The 17,422-nt window shown below is 47.7% G+C and overlaps 1 protein-coding gene across 4 annotated transcripts in view; it reads left to right on the top strand.

The window, feature by feature from the left end:
• Positions 1-17,422, top strand: part of SUPT6H (SPT6 homolog, histone chaperone and transcription elongation factor) — a 34,622-nt gene that overhangs the window by 14,757 nt on the left and 2,443 nt on the right. For all 4 annotated transcript variants that reach the window (XM_049859387.1, XM_049859386.1, XM_049859385.1 and 1 more), the window contains exons 10-33: positions 264-353; positions 532-674; positions 1,481-1,629; positions 1,783-1,881; positions 2,376-2,505; positions 2,589-2,739; positions 2,920-3,074; positions 3,516-3,711; positions 4,102-4,241; positions 4,363-4,480; positions 7,074-7,150; positions 7,455-7,590; positions 7,884-8,021; positions 8,103-8,270; positions 8,814-8,941; positions 10,044-10,251; positions 10,752-10,899; positions 11,346-11,488; positions 12,318-12,458; positions 13,691-13,886; positions 14,280-14,518; positions 15,036-15,149; positions 15,320-15,444; positions 17,262-17,374. In XM_049859387.1, coding sequence (XP_049715344.1) covers positions 264-353; positions 532-674; positions 1,481-1,629; positions 1,783-1,881; positions 2,376-2,505; positions 2,589-2,739; positions 2,920-3,074; positions 3,516-3,711; positions 4,102-4,241; positions 4,363-4,480; positions 7,074-7,150; positions 7,455-7,590; positions 7,884-8,021; positions 8,103-8,270; positions 8,814-8,941; positions 10,044-10,251; positions 10,752-10,899; positions 11,346-11,488; positions 12,318-12,458; positions 13,691-13,886; positions 14,280-14,518; positions 15,036-15,149; positions 15,320-15,444; positions 17,262-17,374 — 3,445 coding nt within the window. The remainder of the gene's footprint in view (positions 1-263; positions 354-531; positions 675-1,480; positions 1,630-1,782; positions 1,882-2,375; positions 2,506-2,588; positions 2,740-2,919; positions 3,075-3,515; positions 3,712-4,101; positions 4,242-4,362; positions 4,481-7,073; positions 7,151-7,454; positions 7,591-7,883; positions 8,022-8,102; positions 8,271-8,813; positions 8,942-10,043; positions 10,252-10,751; positions 10,900-11,345; positions 11,489-12,317; positions 12,459-13,690; positions 13,887-14,279; positions 14,519-15,035; positions 15,150-15,319; positions 15,445-17,261; positions 17,375-17,422) is intronic.

Raw genomic sequence — 17,422 nt, 5'->3', positions numbered from 1 at the left:
GGGGTCCCTTCCCCCGTACTCAGCACTGGTCCCTTGACTCAAGCAGTGTGAGGAGCAAGGGAGACCTAGTGTTGAAGAGAATGACGCCACCTTGTCTGTAACACTGTCTTCCCCTATCAGGGAGAGTACTGTGCCCTGAATGGGCCTGTGAGAGAGGCCTAGCTTCCAACTGTTGAATTCTCTGGAGCTGTTTAACCCTCTGGTACAGGGGATCCTTGCAGATCTTTCTTCCCTGGGTGACTGCAGTCTCCTTGCCACCGTAGGTGCCTTTTATTGCCTTCTACCGAAAAGAGTATGTGGAGCCTGAATTACACATCAATGACCTCTGGAGAGTGTGGCAGTGGGATGAGAAGGTAATGTGGACCCTTGCCCCTCAAAGAGCTGTGGGCCGGGTGGGGCACTACTATTGTGGGGTCCCAAACCCCCGGGCCTGCCAAGCTCCCCTTCTCCAGGCTTCCTGGCAAGAACAGGAGCAGCCTTAGGTCTTCAAGGCTGACCACCAGCCCTCACTGCCATCCTTCCCTGCCCTAGTGGACCCAGCTGAGGATCCGCAAAGAGAACCTAACGCGGCTGTTTGAGAAGATGCAGGCTTATCAGTACGAGCAGATCTCTGCTGACCCTGACAAACCTCTTGCTGATGGCATCCGGGCCCTGGACACCACTGATATGGAGAGGTAGCCTGTACAAGGTTTCTGCCATTATAGGGAGCCCTTAGACTAAGGGCCAGACCCCTGGGAGCAGCATTACTTTGTGAAATTCCCAACACAGGCCTCACTTTTCAGAAACCCAATTTGTCATCCGTCAAAAGTGAGCTTTCTGACAGGCAAATTCATGTTAATCAGTTATTCTTAGGAGTATGTAAAAGACAAATATGTATTTACAAAAAAGTTAACTGTTTAAAAGATCAGATATTGATGTTTGCTGATCTGAACATTTATTCCCTTTTAGGAGCCCTCATTGCACAGTGGTTAAGAGCTTGTCTCCTAACCAGAAGGTTCGCAATTCAAATCCACTAGCCACTCTTTGGAAACCCTATGGGGCAGTTCTAGTCTGGGCTGTAGGGTCTCTATGAGTCAGAATCGACTCAACTGGCAGTGGGTTTGGTTTTTTTGGCTTAGGTAAAGCTATGTAGGAAACCAATTTGTAATCAGAAAGTAGCTTGGAGCATATGAAATCACAGTCAAGGGGAGCCAAACCAAAAACCAAACGCATTGCCATAGAGTCAAATCCGACCCATAGTGGCCCTACAGGACAGAGTAGAGCTCCACCATAGAGTTTCCAAGGAGCACCTGGTGGATTCGAACTGCCGACCTTTTGGTTAGCAGCTGTCACACTTAACCACTATACCGCCAGGGTTTCCAGGAGGGGAGCAGATGGTCTTAATGACCTACAGGGTCAAGGACTTTGAACTTTGCTAGAGGAATGCTGCCTCGTCTGCTCTCCCGTTTTAACAGTTGTGGTTTATGTCCCTTCCCCTCAGGCTCAAAGATGTGCAGTCAATGGATGAGCTGAAAGATGTGTACAACCACTTCCTGCTTTACTATGGTCGTGACATCCCGAAGATGCAGAATGCCGCCAAAGCCAGCCGCAAGAAGCTGAAGCGCATACGGGAAGAGGGAGACGAAGAAGGTGAGTCTACGGGAAAAAAGTCCAGGAGGCTTGATAGCCAAGGCATCTCCAAGGATGCCTTGGGTGGGTGCCCTTTGGGGCCTCTCTGCATGTTTGGGATATTGGAAGTGATTGGAAACTAGAACAATAACACTCCTAGTGTTTTCTTCCCAGGTGAAGGTGAGGAGGCAGAAGATGAGGAGCAAAGGGGGCCAGAGCTCAAGCAGGCCTCCCGCCGAGACATGTACACCATCTGCCAGAGCGCTGGGTTAGGTAAATGATAGCTTCAGCAAGGAGAGTTCCCTGATAGTCACTGGTAGGGAGGAAGAGGACTTAAGGACATCTGGATCAATCACCAGTCCAGTTCCAAAGCAGCCTATTACATGATCCCCATCAACTCTTCTGCCCCAACCCGCATCTGCCCACCAATAGTGTTACAGCCTCTGCCTGAATTCCTGAATGACGGGAAACTCAGGATCTGAGGGAGAGAACCTGTGCTAATCTTTGGGAGGTTCTGCTGTTAATCTGTAGCTTCCACCTTAATTCTGAGCCCAGGAGTGATGTAGAAAATATCTATTTCTTCTGCCTCATAACTGCCTGTCAGGTATTTAAACCCGTTCTTTTCCTCCATCTCTGTTTAACACCTTGGCCCTGCTCATTTGTGACCCCTTTGAAGTGTAGTACTCAGAATTGCTGCTCTGGATGCTGAGAGCTAAGGGTTTGTCAGCGAGCTGTTGCCTTACCTTTCACTTTCCTGTTTGCTTTAGATGGTTTGGCCAAAAAGTTTGGGCTTACCCCTGAGCAATTTGGAGAGAACCTCCGGGACAGCTACCAGCGGCACGAGACAGAGCAGTTCCCTGCAGAGCCTTTGGAGCTGGCCAAGGATTACGTTTGCAGGTAGGCAGGCAGCAGGAGGCTTGGCGGAGGGGACTGAGAGCCAAGACAGCACACATCCCACAGCTTCACTGTTTTCCCCACAGCCAATTCCCTACACCGGAAGCCGTGCTGGAAGGTGCCCGTTACATGGTAGCCCTGCAGATTGCCCGTGAGCCCCTTGTCCGGCAGGTGCTGAGGCAGACCTTCCAGGAGAGAGCCAAGCTAAATATAGCCCCCACCAAGAAAGGTAGAAAGGTGAGCTGGCTGAAGGGCTTTGATCCAAGATGTGGCCCCAGCTCTATTTAACTGAACTGAAGAGTTTCTTGCCTACGTGCCTAGCTGAGCTGTCTGCCCGAGAGCAGAGAGAGGCAGTCTTTTCTCCCAGGGCCAAGTCCAGCATTCCATGGACTCATGGTTCCCTCTTGATGTGTGCAGGATGTGGACGAAGCCCACTACGCGTATTCCTTCAAATACTTAAAGAACAAGCCTGTTAAGGAACTAAGAGATGACCAGTTCCTCAAGATATGCCTGGCTGAAGAGGAAGGGCTGCTCACCATTGACATCAGCATAGATATGAAGGGAGTAGAAGGGTAAGCAAAGCCCTGGGGTGGGGACTCACTAGGGAGGATGCAGTCTGTTGGAGGAAGGGGTACCTCAGGAATGTGAAACTGGAATAAACCAGTTTGAAGCCCTGCTGAGAATTTGCATTTCCATCCCAGATATACTGAATCAGGATATAACATTTTAACAAGATACTCTTGTGATCCTTACATATAATAGATTTTAAGAGCAACTGCTTTCCTAGTGGTTCTCAGAATTGGTCCCTAACCGCAGCATTAGCTTCGCCTGGAAACTTGTCAGAAATGCAGATTGTCAGCGGGAATTCACACTGGACCAAACAGGTTCAAAGCCCTGATGGTGAACCACATTTCAGAATTGAACAAGCCATCATCCCTGCTCACAGCAGTTATGGATGTTTGGGTATCACCTCTTCTCCATCCCCAACATGCCAGCTTTGTGTTTCCCCTCAGCTATGGCAATGATCAGACATACTTTGAAGAGATCAAGCAGTTCTACTACCGAGACGAGTTCAGCCACCAGGTGCAGGAGTGGAACCGGCAGCGCACCATGGCCATCGAGCGGGCTTTGCAGCAGTTCCTCTATGTGCAGATGGCCAAAGAGCTCAAGAACAAGCTGCTGGCAGAAGCCAAGGAATATGTCATAAAGGTAAAGACAGCAAGTCGTGGTCGTTACTAGTATGCTTTTCTCAAACTATAGCTGAGAGTGAAAGAACCCATTATTAGTAGTCCCGTAGCTAATGGAGAAACCCTGGGCGGTGCGGAAGGGGGCGGCACATGGGAGCATAATTTGAGAGGAAGTGCAAGCAAGGCCAGAGGGGTCAACCTTCAAGACCTCCCAACTGGTAGCTTCTTCCTTCCTCTCCCCTACTCACCTGTACATTCACTTATATAGCTGTCCTCTGTGTAGCCGTCTGTTTCCAGAAGCTCCAAGGCTAGGATCATGTGCACATGTGAACACACACCTTTGCACAGGTGTGCATGCATCTATTCCCTGAGCACACTTTGACCGTGGTGTCTTTCCGTGTCTCCTCCCTAGGCCTGTAGTCGGAAGCTGTACAACTGGTTGAGGGTAGCGCCCTACCGGCCAGATCAGCAGGTGGAGGAAGATGATGATTTTATGGATGAAAACCAAGGAAAGGGCATTCGTGTCCTCGGCATTGCCTTCTCCTCTGCCAGGTAACTGCCCATTCCTGCCTGCTAGCCCATCCCCTTACCCATCTTCCTAATCTCATCATTCTCCTGTTCATACCCATCTACTGCTGGTTATTGTACTGTTCTTTTCCTATCTGTCTGACAGAGATCACCCTGTGTTCTGTGCCCTGGTCAATGGTGAAGGAGAAGTGACAGACTTCCTCCGCCTGCCCCATTTTACCAAACGGCGAACTGCCTGGAGAGAGGAAGAACGGGAGAAGAAGGTAAGTGGCTAGGACAGGGGTTACCAAGTGTTCATCTTGAATATATCTGATCATTTAGAGGGGATAAAAGTTTGTGGTCTAAGCAGCAGCCTGTGCATTGATCCCTTGTCTCTTAGGGTAAGTCTGGCTTCCATGGACAGTAGATGGCACTCAAGTTATCTGGTGGAAAATTGACTTCTGGCTTGAAGCCAGTTCCTAGGCCTTGAGTGCTTCTGGGACTCTGTTTCCTACCAGCATCTGGGTCAGCCTGTTCCAGGAGCTGAAAGCTACTGAGGCATTAAGCCAACCTTTTCCTTGCTTTAGTCTCTCAGTATCTCTTTTTCCAAAGAGAAGAATTTAAATTCGTCTGGTTTGTATGCTCACTGATTTTTTTTTTTTTTTTTTTTTGTCCTAATGACATCTTCCAATTTTGTTACGAGAGCACCTTTCTAAAATGAAGTACTTTTTTTTTTTTTAATTATGGGACATTTGACGTTTCAGCAGTCTTCACATGCCTAGTTCAGTGACATGAATTGTGCTGATCATGTTATTCAGCCATTCCTGTGACCTGTTCCCAAATGATGCTGTCCGTGCCCGCTAAGCGTCGAGTCCTCCTTTCTCCTCCCCTCCCACCCCTGATAACCACTAATAAACTTTGGTCTCTACGTTTGTCTAAGTATGTCATGGAGCCCTGGTGGCACAGTGGTTAAGCATTTGGCTGCTAATCAGAAGGTTGGCAGTTTGAATCCACCACCCACTCCTTGGAAACTCTAGGGTGCAGTTGTACTCTGTAGGGTCGCTATGAGTCAGAATCAACTTGATGGCAGTGGGTTTGGTTTGTTTTTTGGGGGGGTTTAAGATACGTAAATGGAATCATATAATATTTGTTCTTTTGTGACTGACTTGTTTCATTTAGCATAATGTTTTCAAGGTTCATCCGTGTAACGAAGTTCATCCAGGACTTCATAACTCAGTAACAGTCCGTTGTGTATATGTCCCACAGTTTGTTTCTACACTCTTCAGTGAGTGGACAATTCAGGCCATTTCTGCTTTTTGGGCTATTGTGAATAGTGCTGCTGTGAACACAAGTATCTGATTGCATTCCTACTTTAAATTTTTTTGGAATTGCTGGGTCATATGATAATTCTGTGTCTAACTTTTTGAGGAGCCACCACACTGTTTTCCACAGTGTCTGTATGATTTTGCACTCCCACCTGAAGTGGACGAGGGTTCCAGTTTCTCCACGTTCATATCGCCACAGCTGTTGTTCTCCGTTTTTTAATCATAGCCATCCTGGTAGATGTGAATTGCTATCTCATTGTGGTTGCATTTCCTTAATGATGTTGAGCATCATTTCATGTGCTTCTTGGCAGTTGGTATATCCTCTTTGGTGAAATGTCTATTCAAGTCCTTTCACCCATTTTTTGATTGGGTTGTTTGTCTTTTTGTTGTTAAATTAGAAGAGTTCTAAGAAGAAGTGCTTCTTAAATAACTGTTAAAAAAAAATTTTTTTTTTTTTTTCCAAAAAGATTAGAATAGTTCTGACTTCCAGGCAGCAGTTCTTGTAAAAAAGACTTCAATACGTTTTAGTTGACCTCAACGCAAGTATCTTAGAAAATATTGACAGATGTGTAATACTCAAACCTCAAGTCCCAGTCCCTTAGTTTTGTGTTCTGGTCAGACAACATGTTATGCACCATGTTTAGCTTTGAGCTTCCTGTTTAAAGAAGGACAAAGACTTTGTTTAGGCGCCGACCCCATTGGGCATGAGGGTATCCAGCTATACATAGCCCAGCTGGATTTGTGGGATGAGAGAGGCACGTTGAATTCTTCTACTTAAGAAATTAATAGGCTATTTGAAAGTTGAGAGTGTCCCAAATAGGGGAAGAGATGTGTGGAGTTCCAGGAAGGAAAAAAATAACAGCACTATGGATGCAGACCAAGGAACTTGAGAGGAATGTCAACAGTGAGCAGTTTCCTGTGGCCCAGATAAGGCTAATCACTCATCTTTCATTATGTGCCATACTGTGTTCTTTTGTAGCACCACTGCCTCTCTAACTTTGTTACACTCATATTTTCAGCATGAGTCAGACACCAGAAATGAAATAGGCATCTACAAAGTATAGGGGGATATCTAGGTGTGCGAGGTATTGGAAATTAAGTCTTAAGGATGTAATAGGAAGTGAGCATCTTTTAAGAAGACTAGGGAGACATACTTGCTGTACCTTTTTAAATGGCCCTCACCCAAAAGAGAGCAGTGACCAGCTCTTTGATTTGCTTGATCAAAACTACAGCCACTTGTTAAGTATTATAGGGAGAGAAGTTTTGGTTCACAATAAAGAAGAACGTTTTCCTAACTGCCCTCCCTCAGATCTGGCCAGCCACTGCTAATATAACTAGAGTGAGATGCTAGTTGGTAGAATGATTAAGCAGAGGCAGGGTGGCCAAGGAAGGGATGGGAATGGTCCTTGGTGGCAGCTTGGACCAGATTTCTAAAGACCCTTCCAACTTTTCTTGTTCTCTGGTCTTGTAATGTCTCAGGTACTTAGGGAAGAGAATTGCTTGAAATCTCCCTATCCTCAGAGCCTTCAGCTCCAATTTCCTTTCAATCCAGGCTCAAGACATTGAAACCCTAAAGAAATTTCTTCTGAACAAGAAGCCTCACGTGGTGACAGTCGCAGGAGAGAACAGGTAGGGACACTAGGGGCTGAGGCCAGACCTGGTTTAAGGCTGTCACCCAAGAGCCACTCCCCCTTTATTGTTGAGCCTCGCATACCCTCATAACAGAGTGGGCATGTGCCTTGCAGAGCCTTGATGATACCCTCAACTCCAAGATCTCTGGATATTCTGCTTCTTCATGGTTTTCTGCTGTCTGTAAATGTTGTCCCTCTTGGGACTCCAAAGCCCTTTCCTTCCTCCCCCTCCCCCCACATCATAACCATGAGATTGTCCACCCCTGAGAAACACCCCTAAACAACACCCTTCATCCTTCCAGGGATGCCCAGATGTTGATTGAAGATGTGAAACGCATCGTGCATGAGCTAGACCAGGGCCAGCAGCTGTCCTCTATTGGGGTAGAGCTGGTAGACAACGAGTTGGCCATTCTCTATATGAACAGCAAGAAGTCGGAGGTAATGGTGGAACCCCACCCCCAGGGCCTGCCCAGGCAACTGCTGTCAATCCTAGCAAGACTGAATGGGAAGACAGTTAACAGGGCCACAGGACTCTACTTGTTCACTTACCCAAGCAGAGATTTTCCATTTCACCAGTCACAGTTCGTATTGGGGGTCCCACATATTAAACTGGGTCCACAAAAAAGGGCCCCAGAGAAGAAAAAGTGACTTAAAGCCAGACTGTTTGGATTTCCTCTTGATATTGGAGCTGGGGAGACTTTTGGGCCCTGCTAACCTTGGTTTGACCCTAGGCAGAGTTCCGGGATTACCCTCCAGTGCTGAGACAGGCCGTCTCCCTGGCCCGGCGCATCCAGGACCCTCTGATTGAATTTGCCCAAGTGTGCAGCTCTGACGAAGATATCCTGTGTCTCAAGTTTCACCCCTTGCAGGTGAGTAGGATTTAATAGGCAGGCAGGCCTAGGTGGATGGAGAGGCATAGTGACCTTAGCCCTGCCTGTGCATGTTGACAGGAACATGTGGTGAAAGAGGAGCTGCTGAATGCCTTGTACTGCGAATTTATCAACCGCGTGAACGAGGTTGGGGTTGATGTCAACCGTGCCATTGCCCACCCTTACAGCCAGGCCCTTATCCAGTATGTCTGTGGCCTGGGACCTCGAAAAGGGACGCACCTCCTGAAGGTAGGATTGGTTTGATTCAGAAAATACAAAAGTTACCATTTTAATGAGAGAGAGGGGCATGCAGGGAGCTTCAAAAATATCGGTAACATTCTTTGATTCTTTTTCTTAAGGTGGGTAGTGGGTACTTGCACGTATATTTTATTATTAACTTTCTAAAAAACCAAAGCCAAACCAGTTGCTGTCAAGTTGATTCCGACTCACAGCGACCCTGTAGGACAGAGTAGAACCGCCCCATAGGGTTTCCAAGGGGCAGCTGTTAGGTTTGAACTGCCGACTTTTTAGTTAGCAGCCGAGCCGTTAACCACTGTGCCACCAGGGCTCCATTAACTTTCTAAACCATACGTTAATTATACATAGTCTTTGGTAGTGTAACGTAGTTAGTTAAAAATAACTTTTTTAATGGCAGGTAGGATGGAATAGTGCTCAGTTAGATATTGGGGTAAGGGAGCACAGAGAATAGTTCCCATCATGGTAGATTTCACGGAGACCTGAAAGCAGGCAGGGCCTGCTTATGCCCTGGCTCACTCCAGGCCTCTCCCCTAGATCCTGAAACAGAACAACACTCGGCTCGAGAGCCGGACACAGCTGGTCACCATGTGCCACATGGGTCCCAAAGTCTTCATGAACTGTGCTGGCTTCCTCAAGATCGACACGGCCTCCCTGGGGGACAGGTGATGCCCTCTGCCTGGGTGGGCCAGGAGGAATCCCCTTGGGCTTTGCTTTGGGGTTTCAGAGTATTAGAGCTGTCAGCAGGCCACAAGGCATTTATATAAAATAAGAAATATTAAAGCAAAGTGAGGAACCTTTATCTAGTCGAGCCACTGACCTATGGAAAAGATCGGTTCAATTACATGAAGCTTTTTTGTATGAGAGAAACATAAAAAGAACCAACTTAGTTTATAAATTAAGAACATAAAACACAAAGATTTTGTTGTTATAGTTTGTTGTGGCCAGATAAGGGCGGGAGTAGCAGGGATAAAGGAAAAGAAGTGTGGGTGTATGAGGAGATAAGGCGGGAGAGAGAGATTCAGAATGTCTTGAGATAATGTTATTGAGAGAAAGTTCTATTCACTTGAACTTTGGACTTCACTATTGACCTCTTCCTCTCCAGAAGTTATCAACTCAGTCTTTGGAGGATCTTTTCCACGGGCACATAGCTCCTCATTCAGTAATGGAAATCAGTGGGGAAATAGGCTTCAAGTTCTAAAACTTCATTTTCCACCCAGCTTTGCTGTAACACTCCACGAATAACATAGGTCCATGTGAGTGCACGGGCAAGACCAGCCTGGGAAGGCTTTATGGGGGAAAAGAGCTGTCAGCAAATTCTCAAAGGTCATTTTCCCCACTCTTGTTTTATCTTACTGTGAGATTTGTATACGTTTATTCTATGAAATCAGCATATAGAAATATTATGCAGAAAGTGGAAGTCCCCCATAATCCCACCCCCCAGAGATAACTGCCGTAACAATTTGATGTCTACTACAGTACTTCCAAATTTTATTTTTGCTATGCATTTACTAACTACCCATTTACTACAAAAATGAGATCATATGGTTCATAGTGTTTTGCAGTACATTTTTCACCTATCAATATATTGTGGCCATCTTTCCATGTCAGCACACATAGATCTACCTCATTCTTTTTAATGGCTGTATAGTATTCCATTGTATTGAGGTACCCTAATTTATGTAACCAGTTCCCCATTGGTGAACATTTTGGTTGTTACCAGAAGCTCCTTGTTCTATATCCTGCCCCTTTTCTGCCTTTCTTTAGCACCGACTCATACATCGAAGTCCTCGACGGCTCTCGTGTCCACCCTGAGACCTATGAGTGGGCCAGGAAGATGGCAGTGGATGCCCTGGAGTATGATGAATCGGCTGAGGATGCCAACCCTGCAGGAGCCCTGGAAGAGATCTTAGAAAACCCAGAACGACTCAAGGACCTGGACCTTGATGCCTTTGCAGAGGAGCTAGAGAGGCAGGTGGGTGGCAGTGTGGAAGGCCTGGCACAGATTCCATCCCAAGTGGCCAAGTCTACAGAAAAACTCCAACTCTGTTAGTGGGAGACTTGACCCTTTTATCTCTCTGCCTATGCTCTACTGGATTTCTTAGTAAGTTTTTAGTCTGCTTGTTACAGAGCCAAGGAAGTACCTCACAGACAGCTTCAGAAATTGTGGGGGTAGGGAGGGAGTTGGGAAGGTGTCAGTAAGCAGAGCTGCTTTCTAGGCCCTCCTTCCTCCTTACTCACAGAGTAGCTTTGCCTTTATCTGTTTTATACATCGGGGTTCCATGAAGTATTTTAGTTACAGAACAATATCCCATGACTAAGAAAATGTTTTAAAGCCTCCATTAGTAAATGTTAAAGGGAAAGAAAAAAAGAGAAGCCCCAAAAGGAGCCTGTTGGCCTTTTCTTTTCACTGAAATCCCCCTGTGGCTCAAGAAGGGTAGCAGTTTTAAGGCTCTTGATGGGCCTCTTCCCCAGGGCTATGGTGACAAACACATCACACTATACGACATCCGGGCGGAACTGAGCTGCAGGTATAAGGACCTCAGGACAGCCTACCGCTCTCCTAACACAGAGGAGATCTTCAATATGTTAACCAAAGAAACACCAGAGACCTTCTACATTGGTAAGTTCTGGGTCCATTTTGTAGTTAAAAGGGATATGATTAGGGTGTGGGGTGCAATTACTGTATACATTCAAATCAAGCAGCCATTCCAACAGAATGGGACAAGTTTACATTGTAGGTGGGGGAGACCCAGGGGAGCTTTAAAAAGATTATAAAGCCTTGGGATGCGAGTCAAAGCTAATAAGTTCAGTGTCTAATTATGCTTCTAATCTGCTACAAGGTCTTCATGGGGGTCTCCCTTCTAGGCCTCATTTTACCCTATCATCAAATCAGGGGAAGATCTCCCTTCTCAAGGACAGGAAGGAAGTCAGTAGAGATAGATGGAGGGGCTCTAAAACAGATGTCTGTCACTAAAAGGTTGGTGGGATGTAGTCACCTGTCTAGTTCACTTAGCCTCCTCCCTGTTCTCTTCTTCCCTTCCCTATCCTCCTCTGCCCTTCCTCCAGGAAAGCTCATCATCTGCAATGTCACAGGCATCGCCCACAGGCGTCCACAGGGCGAGAGCTATGACCAGGCAATCCGCAATGATGAGACAGGACTGTGGCAGTGCCCGTTCTGTCAGCAGGACAATTTCCCTGAACTAAGTGAGGTATGTGCTGCAGCGTCATCATGGTCAGACAAGTACACAAAGAGGAGGAGGAGGAGGGCAGGTACAGGTTCAATGCAGAGTCCCTCTGTGTGCTAGGTTAAACTTACCTGTGTGTGTCACTGTCCTCGCTCAGCTGCCTCATCCGTTAACCCTTCCTAGTTTCTGGAGTTCTATCTTAGCCAGACCCAGGAGATGCAGGTGTTCATTTCATACCTACAGAATAGGCACAGTGTCCCTATATATGCAAACTAGAAGTTACCTGTCAACTGTCTTCCATTTTTTCATTCTGCACACACATTTTAACTTTTCCGTGCATTCTTCTAGGCATCCTCTGCCTTTTGATGGTCAGAAATCACTAAAGCCTCCCTGGTAGCTTTTTCTGGGTCTTCAGCTGTTTCTAGGCTGAGTTCCTGTGAGATTATAAAAGAGACAATTTCTGAACACCACCCGATAGAAGAAGCCATGTCATTTGTCCAGGTTATTAAACAACTGCAGGGGCCTGGTTCACTGAAATGAGTTGTGCTGAGGAGACTGACATATTCTTTATGCCTACTGGGTTAGAACAAAATGGGAGGGGCCCCAGTTATGGCTAGAGGGGCATGAGGTTAGATACATACAAAAGATTTATCTGATGTCCAGTGATACCACCAGTTATGACTCAAGAAAAGTTTTGGATATTTAAATTCTGTCTGGCAGGTGGCTAAGTTGTGTTCTTGGACCATGATGCCAAGTGTAGATGGTAAAATAAATTGCCATCTCCCTGGCAGCTCTTTTCAGGATGTGTGATCTCCAGAATCTTCATGCGCTCCTCTCCTCTTACCCTCTTCAGGTCTGGAACCACTTCGACAGTGGTTCCTGCCCAGGCCAGGCCATCGGTGTCAAAACACGATTAGACAATGGCGTTACTGGCTTCATCCCCACCAAATTCCTCAGTGACAAAGTGGTAAAGCGACCAGAGGAACGAGTAAAGGTAGGCGAATGATGGGGTTAAAGCACCTAGTGCAGTGTTTGCCCACTCAGATTAGGCTCTCCCTGACTTTGGGCTCTTCCCCCGCCCTGACATTGGGCTGTGTTCCCAATGGTTACTGGTGGGGAGAGAGTGTCAGGGAAAATTTATAACTAGATGAAAGAAGCCAGGGCCAGAAGCATCTGAATGAGTAGCAGCTTTTGTTCACTGCCTTTGTGAAACTTCATCAAGTTGCCAGACCTGGGGAGAGGGCTCTCTTCCTGTGTGGGAAGCTGCAGTGTCGGCCGGAAGCAGGGCCCAGGCTTATATGCTGAGCAACAGAAAGGCTCCGTGAGCTCTGCTGAGGCCAGGAAGTGCTTCTGTGGGAGATGGACAAGGTTGCACGGCATGGCCCCTTTGCACAGGATGCCTTTGGGGCTCTGTAGGCAAAACCAGATGACACTCAGAAGGAATGCTGCATAGTCTCCACGTAAGAGGGTTGGGAGTAAATCTCTATGTTCCTTTTCTGTTCTAGCATTCTCCTGCCACAGCTGCCATTTTTCCTGCTGTGATAAATACGTAGTGGGTGACGTTTACATATGCTGTCTCTGCTCTCACAAACTGATAGGGAAGTTAATGTTACCTTCTTTTTGAAGGTGAGGAAACTGAGATTCAGAGAAATGTGAATGCCTTGTCCAGGATCACCCAGTTAATATTCAGACCTAGACCTGCTATTTGCAAAGCCCATGTTTCCACTGAAGCACACTGGCCCTAAGTGTTGTGTAATATTGACAGCTGTGGACTTAGGAGAGCTGGGGAAGAAAGTTTTTAATAAATGAAGCTTCAAAAGAAGGGCAGCCATGCAGTGTGGCAGGCTTTTGTCACTGTTGAGCCAATTTGAGTAAGATGTGGAGAGGCTATTATTTTGGCTCCTCTCAAAACGGGCAGCCAGACTTTCATTGCGTCCTGAGAGGAGTAACTAAGCAACTTTCTAGAAGAAGGGAGTAGAGCCTGTGGTGGGGTACATCCCGATAAGTTCCAGTCGGTTTCCCTACCTAGAGTGGGAGGCATCAGCGCAGGACACCGCCAGAAGCCCCACCGACCGGACTCAACCCTGAACTCCTGGTCTGCCACTCAGGAGCTAGGTGGCTTTGGGCAAATCACACCACCCTTCTGCTTGGGTTTCTCGTGTGTAAAATAGGGCATTGGGCTAGATCATCTTTGTCCCTTCCAGCTCAAATGTTCTGTGGATCTAGGTGGGAATGACCGTTCACTGTCGCATCATGAAGATTGACATCGAGAAGTTCAGCGCAGACCTGACCTGCCGCACCTCAGATCTCATGGACAGGAACAACGAGTGGAAACTGCCCAAGGACACCTACTACGACTTTGATGCCGAAGCAGCAGACCACAAGCAGGAGGAAGACATGAAGCGGAAGCAGCAGCGAACCAGTGAGTGTGCTTGCCATCCCTGTAGTCCATGAATCGGGACTTAGATGCACATGCTGCTGTGTCTCTTGTCTCAGCCTCCCAGGAGGAGTGGCTGCTGAGGCCCAGAGAAGTCATGAAGGGAAGGCCAGAGCCTAGGGTCTCTCGGGTCATGTTTGCTTTGCTAACGCACTGTAACTCTTAAAGCTTCACCCTCTCAGCACCCTAGGAACCCAGGTTAAAACACCCACCGTGTCAGAGAACACAGGCCCGGAGAGTCTCAGAAAGATCCCAAACGAGTCTTAGAATCCCATAAACCCAGCCCATAGTGGGTCCAGAATTAAACCATAGTTTGCCCCATTGCTGTCAGCTCATAGCCCCATCATCGGCTCTGTACTTCTTCCCTACCCTCTTCAGCATACATCAAGCGAGTGATTGCACACCCATCCTTCCATAATATAAATTTCAAGCAAGCAGAAAAGATGATGGAGACCATGGACCAGGGTGACGTGATCATCCGACCAAGCAGCAAGGGTGAGAATCACCTGACAGTGACCTGGAAGGTCAGTGATGGCATCTACCAGCACGTGGATGTCCGGGAAGAAGGCAAGGAAAATGCCTTCAGCCTTGGAGCCACTCTGTGGATCAACAGTGAGGTGAGAGCCACGTCCCATCCCTATTCCTGTTTCCAGAAACACGCCCTTTCGGGCTACTTTTACCTGACGCTAGTGACTTAAACACATTATTTGTGTTTTAGCTATGCAGAACAATAAAACAGTTACTTCATATCCATTTAGAGATTGAAGGCCAGTGGGAGAAGCAGAGAAAACACGTGTTCACACACATACACGTAAACGTATCAAGATTCTCTTTCCTGTTTTTCAGTAAACAGAAACCTTAAGAAGTAGTTCCCTATTGATACCAAGCACCAAGGGGAAAATCCAGGTTATGATTTAAAGCCCTTTGTGTCCCTGTGAGCTAATCTGACTATGACTCTAACAGATAGAGGGAAGAGACTGAGGAACTGTGCACTGGAGTCAAGCTTCAGTGAATCTGGGAGCCCTGTTCCATGGCTTTCCATCTTCCCTGGGGTCTCTTCAGGGTAGATTTGATGAGGGGCCAGGAGCCTCAGACCTGGCTATGACATGTGGGGCCTTTACCTCCTTCCCACAGGAATTTGAAGACTTGGATGAGATTGTTGCCCGCTATGTCCAGCCCATGGCATCCTTTGCACGTGACCTTCTGAACCACAAGTATTATCAGGACTGCAGTGGTGGGGACCGCAAGGTGAGCCGAGGGCCCTCCAAGGGAAAACACCTTCCCAGTAACATGAGGATTCATGGTCTCCTTCAGCCTAGGGATGTCAGGTGGTGAAGGCGGCGTACACTGTGTATGCGCCAGACATCGTGTGCCAAGCATGCTGCTATCCCAACCTCTCCCCCTCATTCTACCCCCAGAAATTAGAGGAGCTGCTCATCAAAACTAAGAAGGAGAAGCCCACCTTCATCCCTTATTTCATCTGTGCCTGCAAGGAACTGCCCGGCAAGTTCCTACTGGGATACCAGCCCCGGGGTAAACCCAGGTGAGCACTGGTGCTGAGAAGGTGCTGCCACTGGGGTCCACAGACAGGCTAGATGGGGGTTAGCAGCCCCTGGAGCAGGATTTCTGGTTCTGTTTGACCGCCTTTCTCCGCATACAGAATGGAGGTGGAGGTTGGAGGTGGGGAAACGGTGATGATTGAGAGGCAGAGGCAAAGCTGCACGTAAGAAGAACGCTCTCATCAACCCTATAAAAAAGTTCACTTAACCTCTTCTTTCTCCAGGGAGTGGTGCTACTCCCCAAAAACTCTCTCCACCTGACTGGCACAGACTGGGGCCAGCACACTGGTCTCTGCTTTCCACTGCTTCACTCTAATTCAGCACACTGGCTCGTGGCTGTGGTGTGCAAACTCTTCTTCCTGCACTGAAGGGTGGGTCAGGAGAGCATCCCTTCTTCCTACCAGCAGCCTCTGTGTGTGACCAACAGGCAGGCTTCCTAAGGCCTTCTTTGATCTGGGGGTCTCTAGTGCTTGGAAACCCTGGTGGCATAGTAGTTAAGAGTTCGGTTGCTAATCAAAAGGTTGGCAGTTCGAATCCACCAGGCGCTCTTTGGAAACCCTATGGGGTAGCGCTACTCTGTCGTGTAGTGTCTCTATGAGTCAGAATCAACTCGACAGTAACAGTTTTTTTCTAGTGCCCTGGCCTTAAAAACAATTTAGGGGGCAAAGTTTTATTTCCTGAGACCTGTTTTCTGTGTGCTGGTTACACAGGCTAGTAACTTCAGCCTTCTCTACTTCAGCCTGCCCCCATCCTCCCATCAACCCTTGGCCAAGGCATGCGCGCTTCTGCTTGTATCAGTGTACTGACTGCACTTCTGTACAGCTTAGAGGGTAGGAGGCTCTAGACGCTGGGCCCTGTGCTTCTCTAGGGCACGTCTGGAACACCATGCTTGTTTCTGGGAAGCCCTTTCTAACTGACTCAGCAATGTGCTTCCAGAGGATGGCAGCCATGGCCATGTGGGCACTGAGAACCTGGCCCATGAGGAACGCTTGAGGAAACTGGAGACCTTAAAGGAGGGACAGAAGCCTTCTGTGGAACGGGAAATAGACTCTCCTTGCAGAATTAAAAACACTTGAGTAGGAGATTTAGGAAGCAGGTTTCTTTTTAATATAAGTAAGAACTTCGCAATTGCATTGTCTGTTGGCTTGTGGTAGCCTTTAACCTTTTATTCACATGCCTCCTTTAGGTATTTTGGTAAGTGCTTCCAGTACACTCTGCAGGTTTAGGTGCTGTTATCCTGTTTTACAAATGAGAAATCTGAGACTCAGGCTTAGAAACTTGGTCCAAAGTCACATGGCTGGTGAGCGGGAGAGCTAAAACTGGAACCAGGCCTGAACCGGAGTCCATCCTTTTCACCACGCTCTGCTGCTCTGCAAAAGCATTGAGTAAGGGTAGACTCAGCACCTTCCAGGGGTGCTACAAAAAGATTCTTGCTTATGGGGAGCTGTACTTTGCTCCTGGAAGGCCCCTGCCAACCGTGACATTCTGTTGCCTCGGTCTTTCCCTCATCTGTGGTATGCAGCCATCGTGGTGGCCCAGCCCTCAACAAGCCTTCCTCTGCCCACCTGTATGTAGCGCACAGGGGGCTACTGACTGCCTGGCCTTCACTGCTCGAGTATGCTATTCACCTCCCCAGGTAGAGTGCAGCCTCCCTTTACAGGGTCAGGGCCTGGCTCTTTCGTCTTGCCTTTCCCCCAGCACTCAGTCTGGCTGCTTTCCATGGTGGAGATCTGTTCTGGCCGCTCTCACAGCTGGCCCCAGATGGTATCTGATGCACGCACGTTTCCTTCCAAAACCCCAGGATAGAGTATGTAACAGTGACTCCAGAAGGATTCCGATACCGGGGCCAAATCTTCCCAACTGTGAATGGACTTTTCAGATGGTTTAAGGATCACTACCAGGATCCTGTACCCGGTGAGTTCTTCTCTGCCCTGACTTCTGGGGTATGGTTGGAGGGCCACC

Source organism: Elephas maximus, chromosome 19, assembly GCF_024166365.1.
Source record: "Elephas maximus indicus isolate mEleMax1 chromosome 19, mEleMax1 primary haplotype, whole genome shotgun sequence".
Lineage (NCBI taxonomy): Eukaryota > Metazoa > Chordata > Mammalia > Proboscidea > Elephantidae > Elephas > Elephas maximus.
Note: the sequence above shows the minus strand (reverse complement) of the source record. Positions and strands in the feature narration are given on the sequence as shown.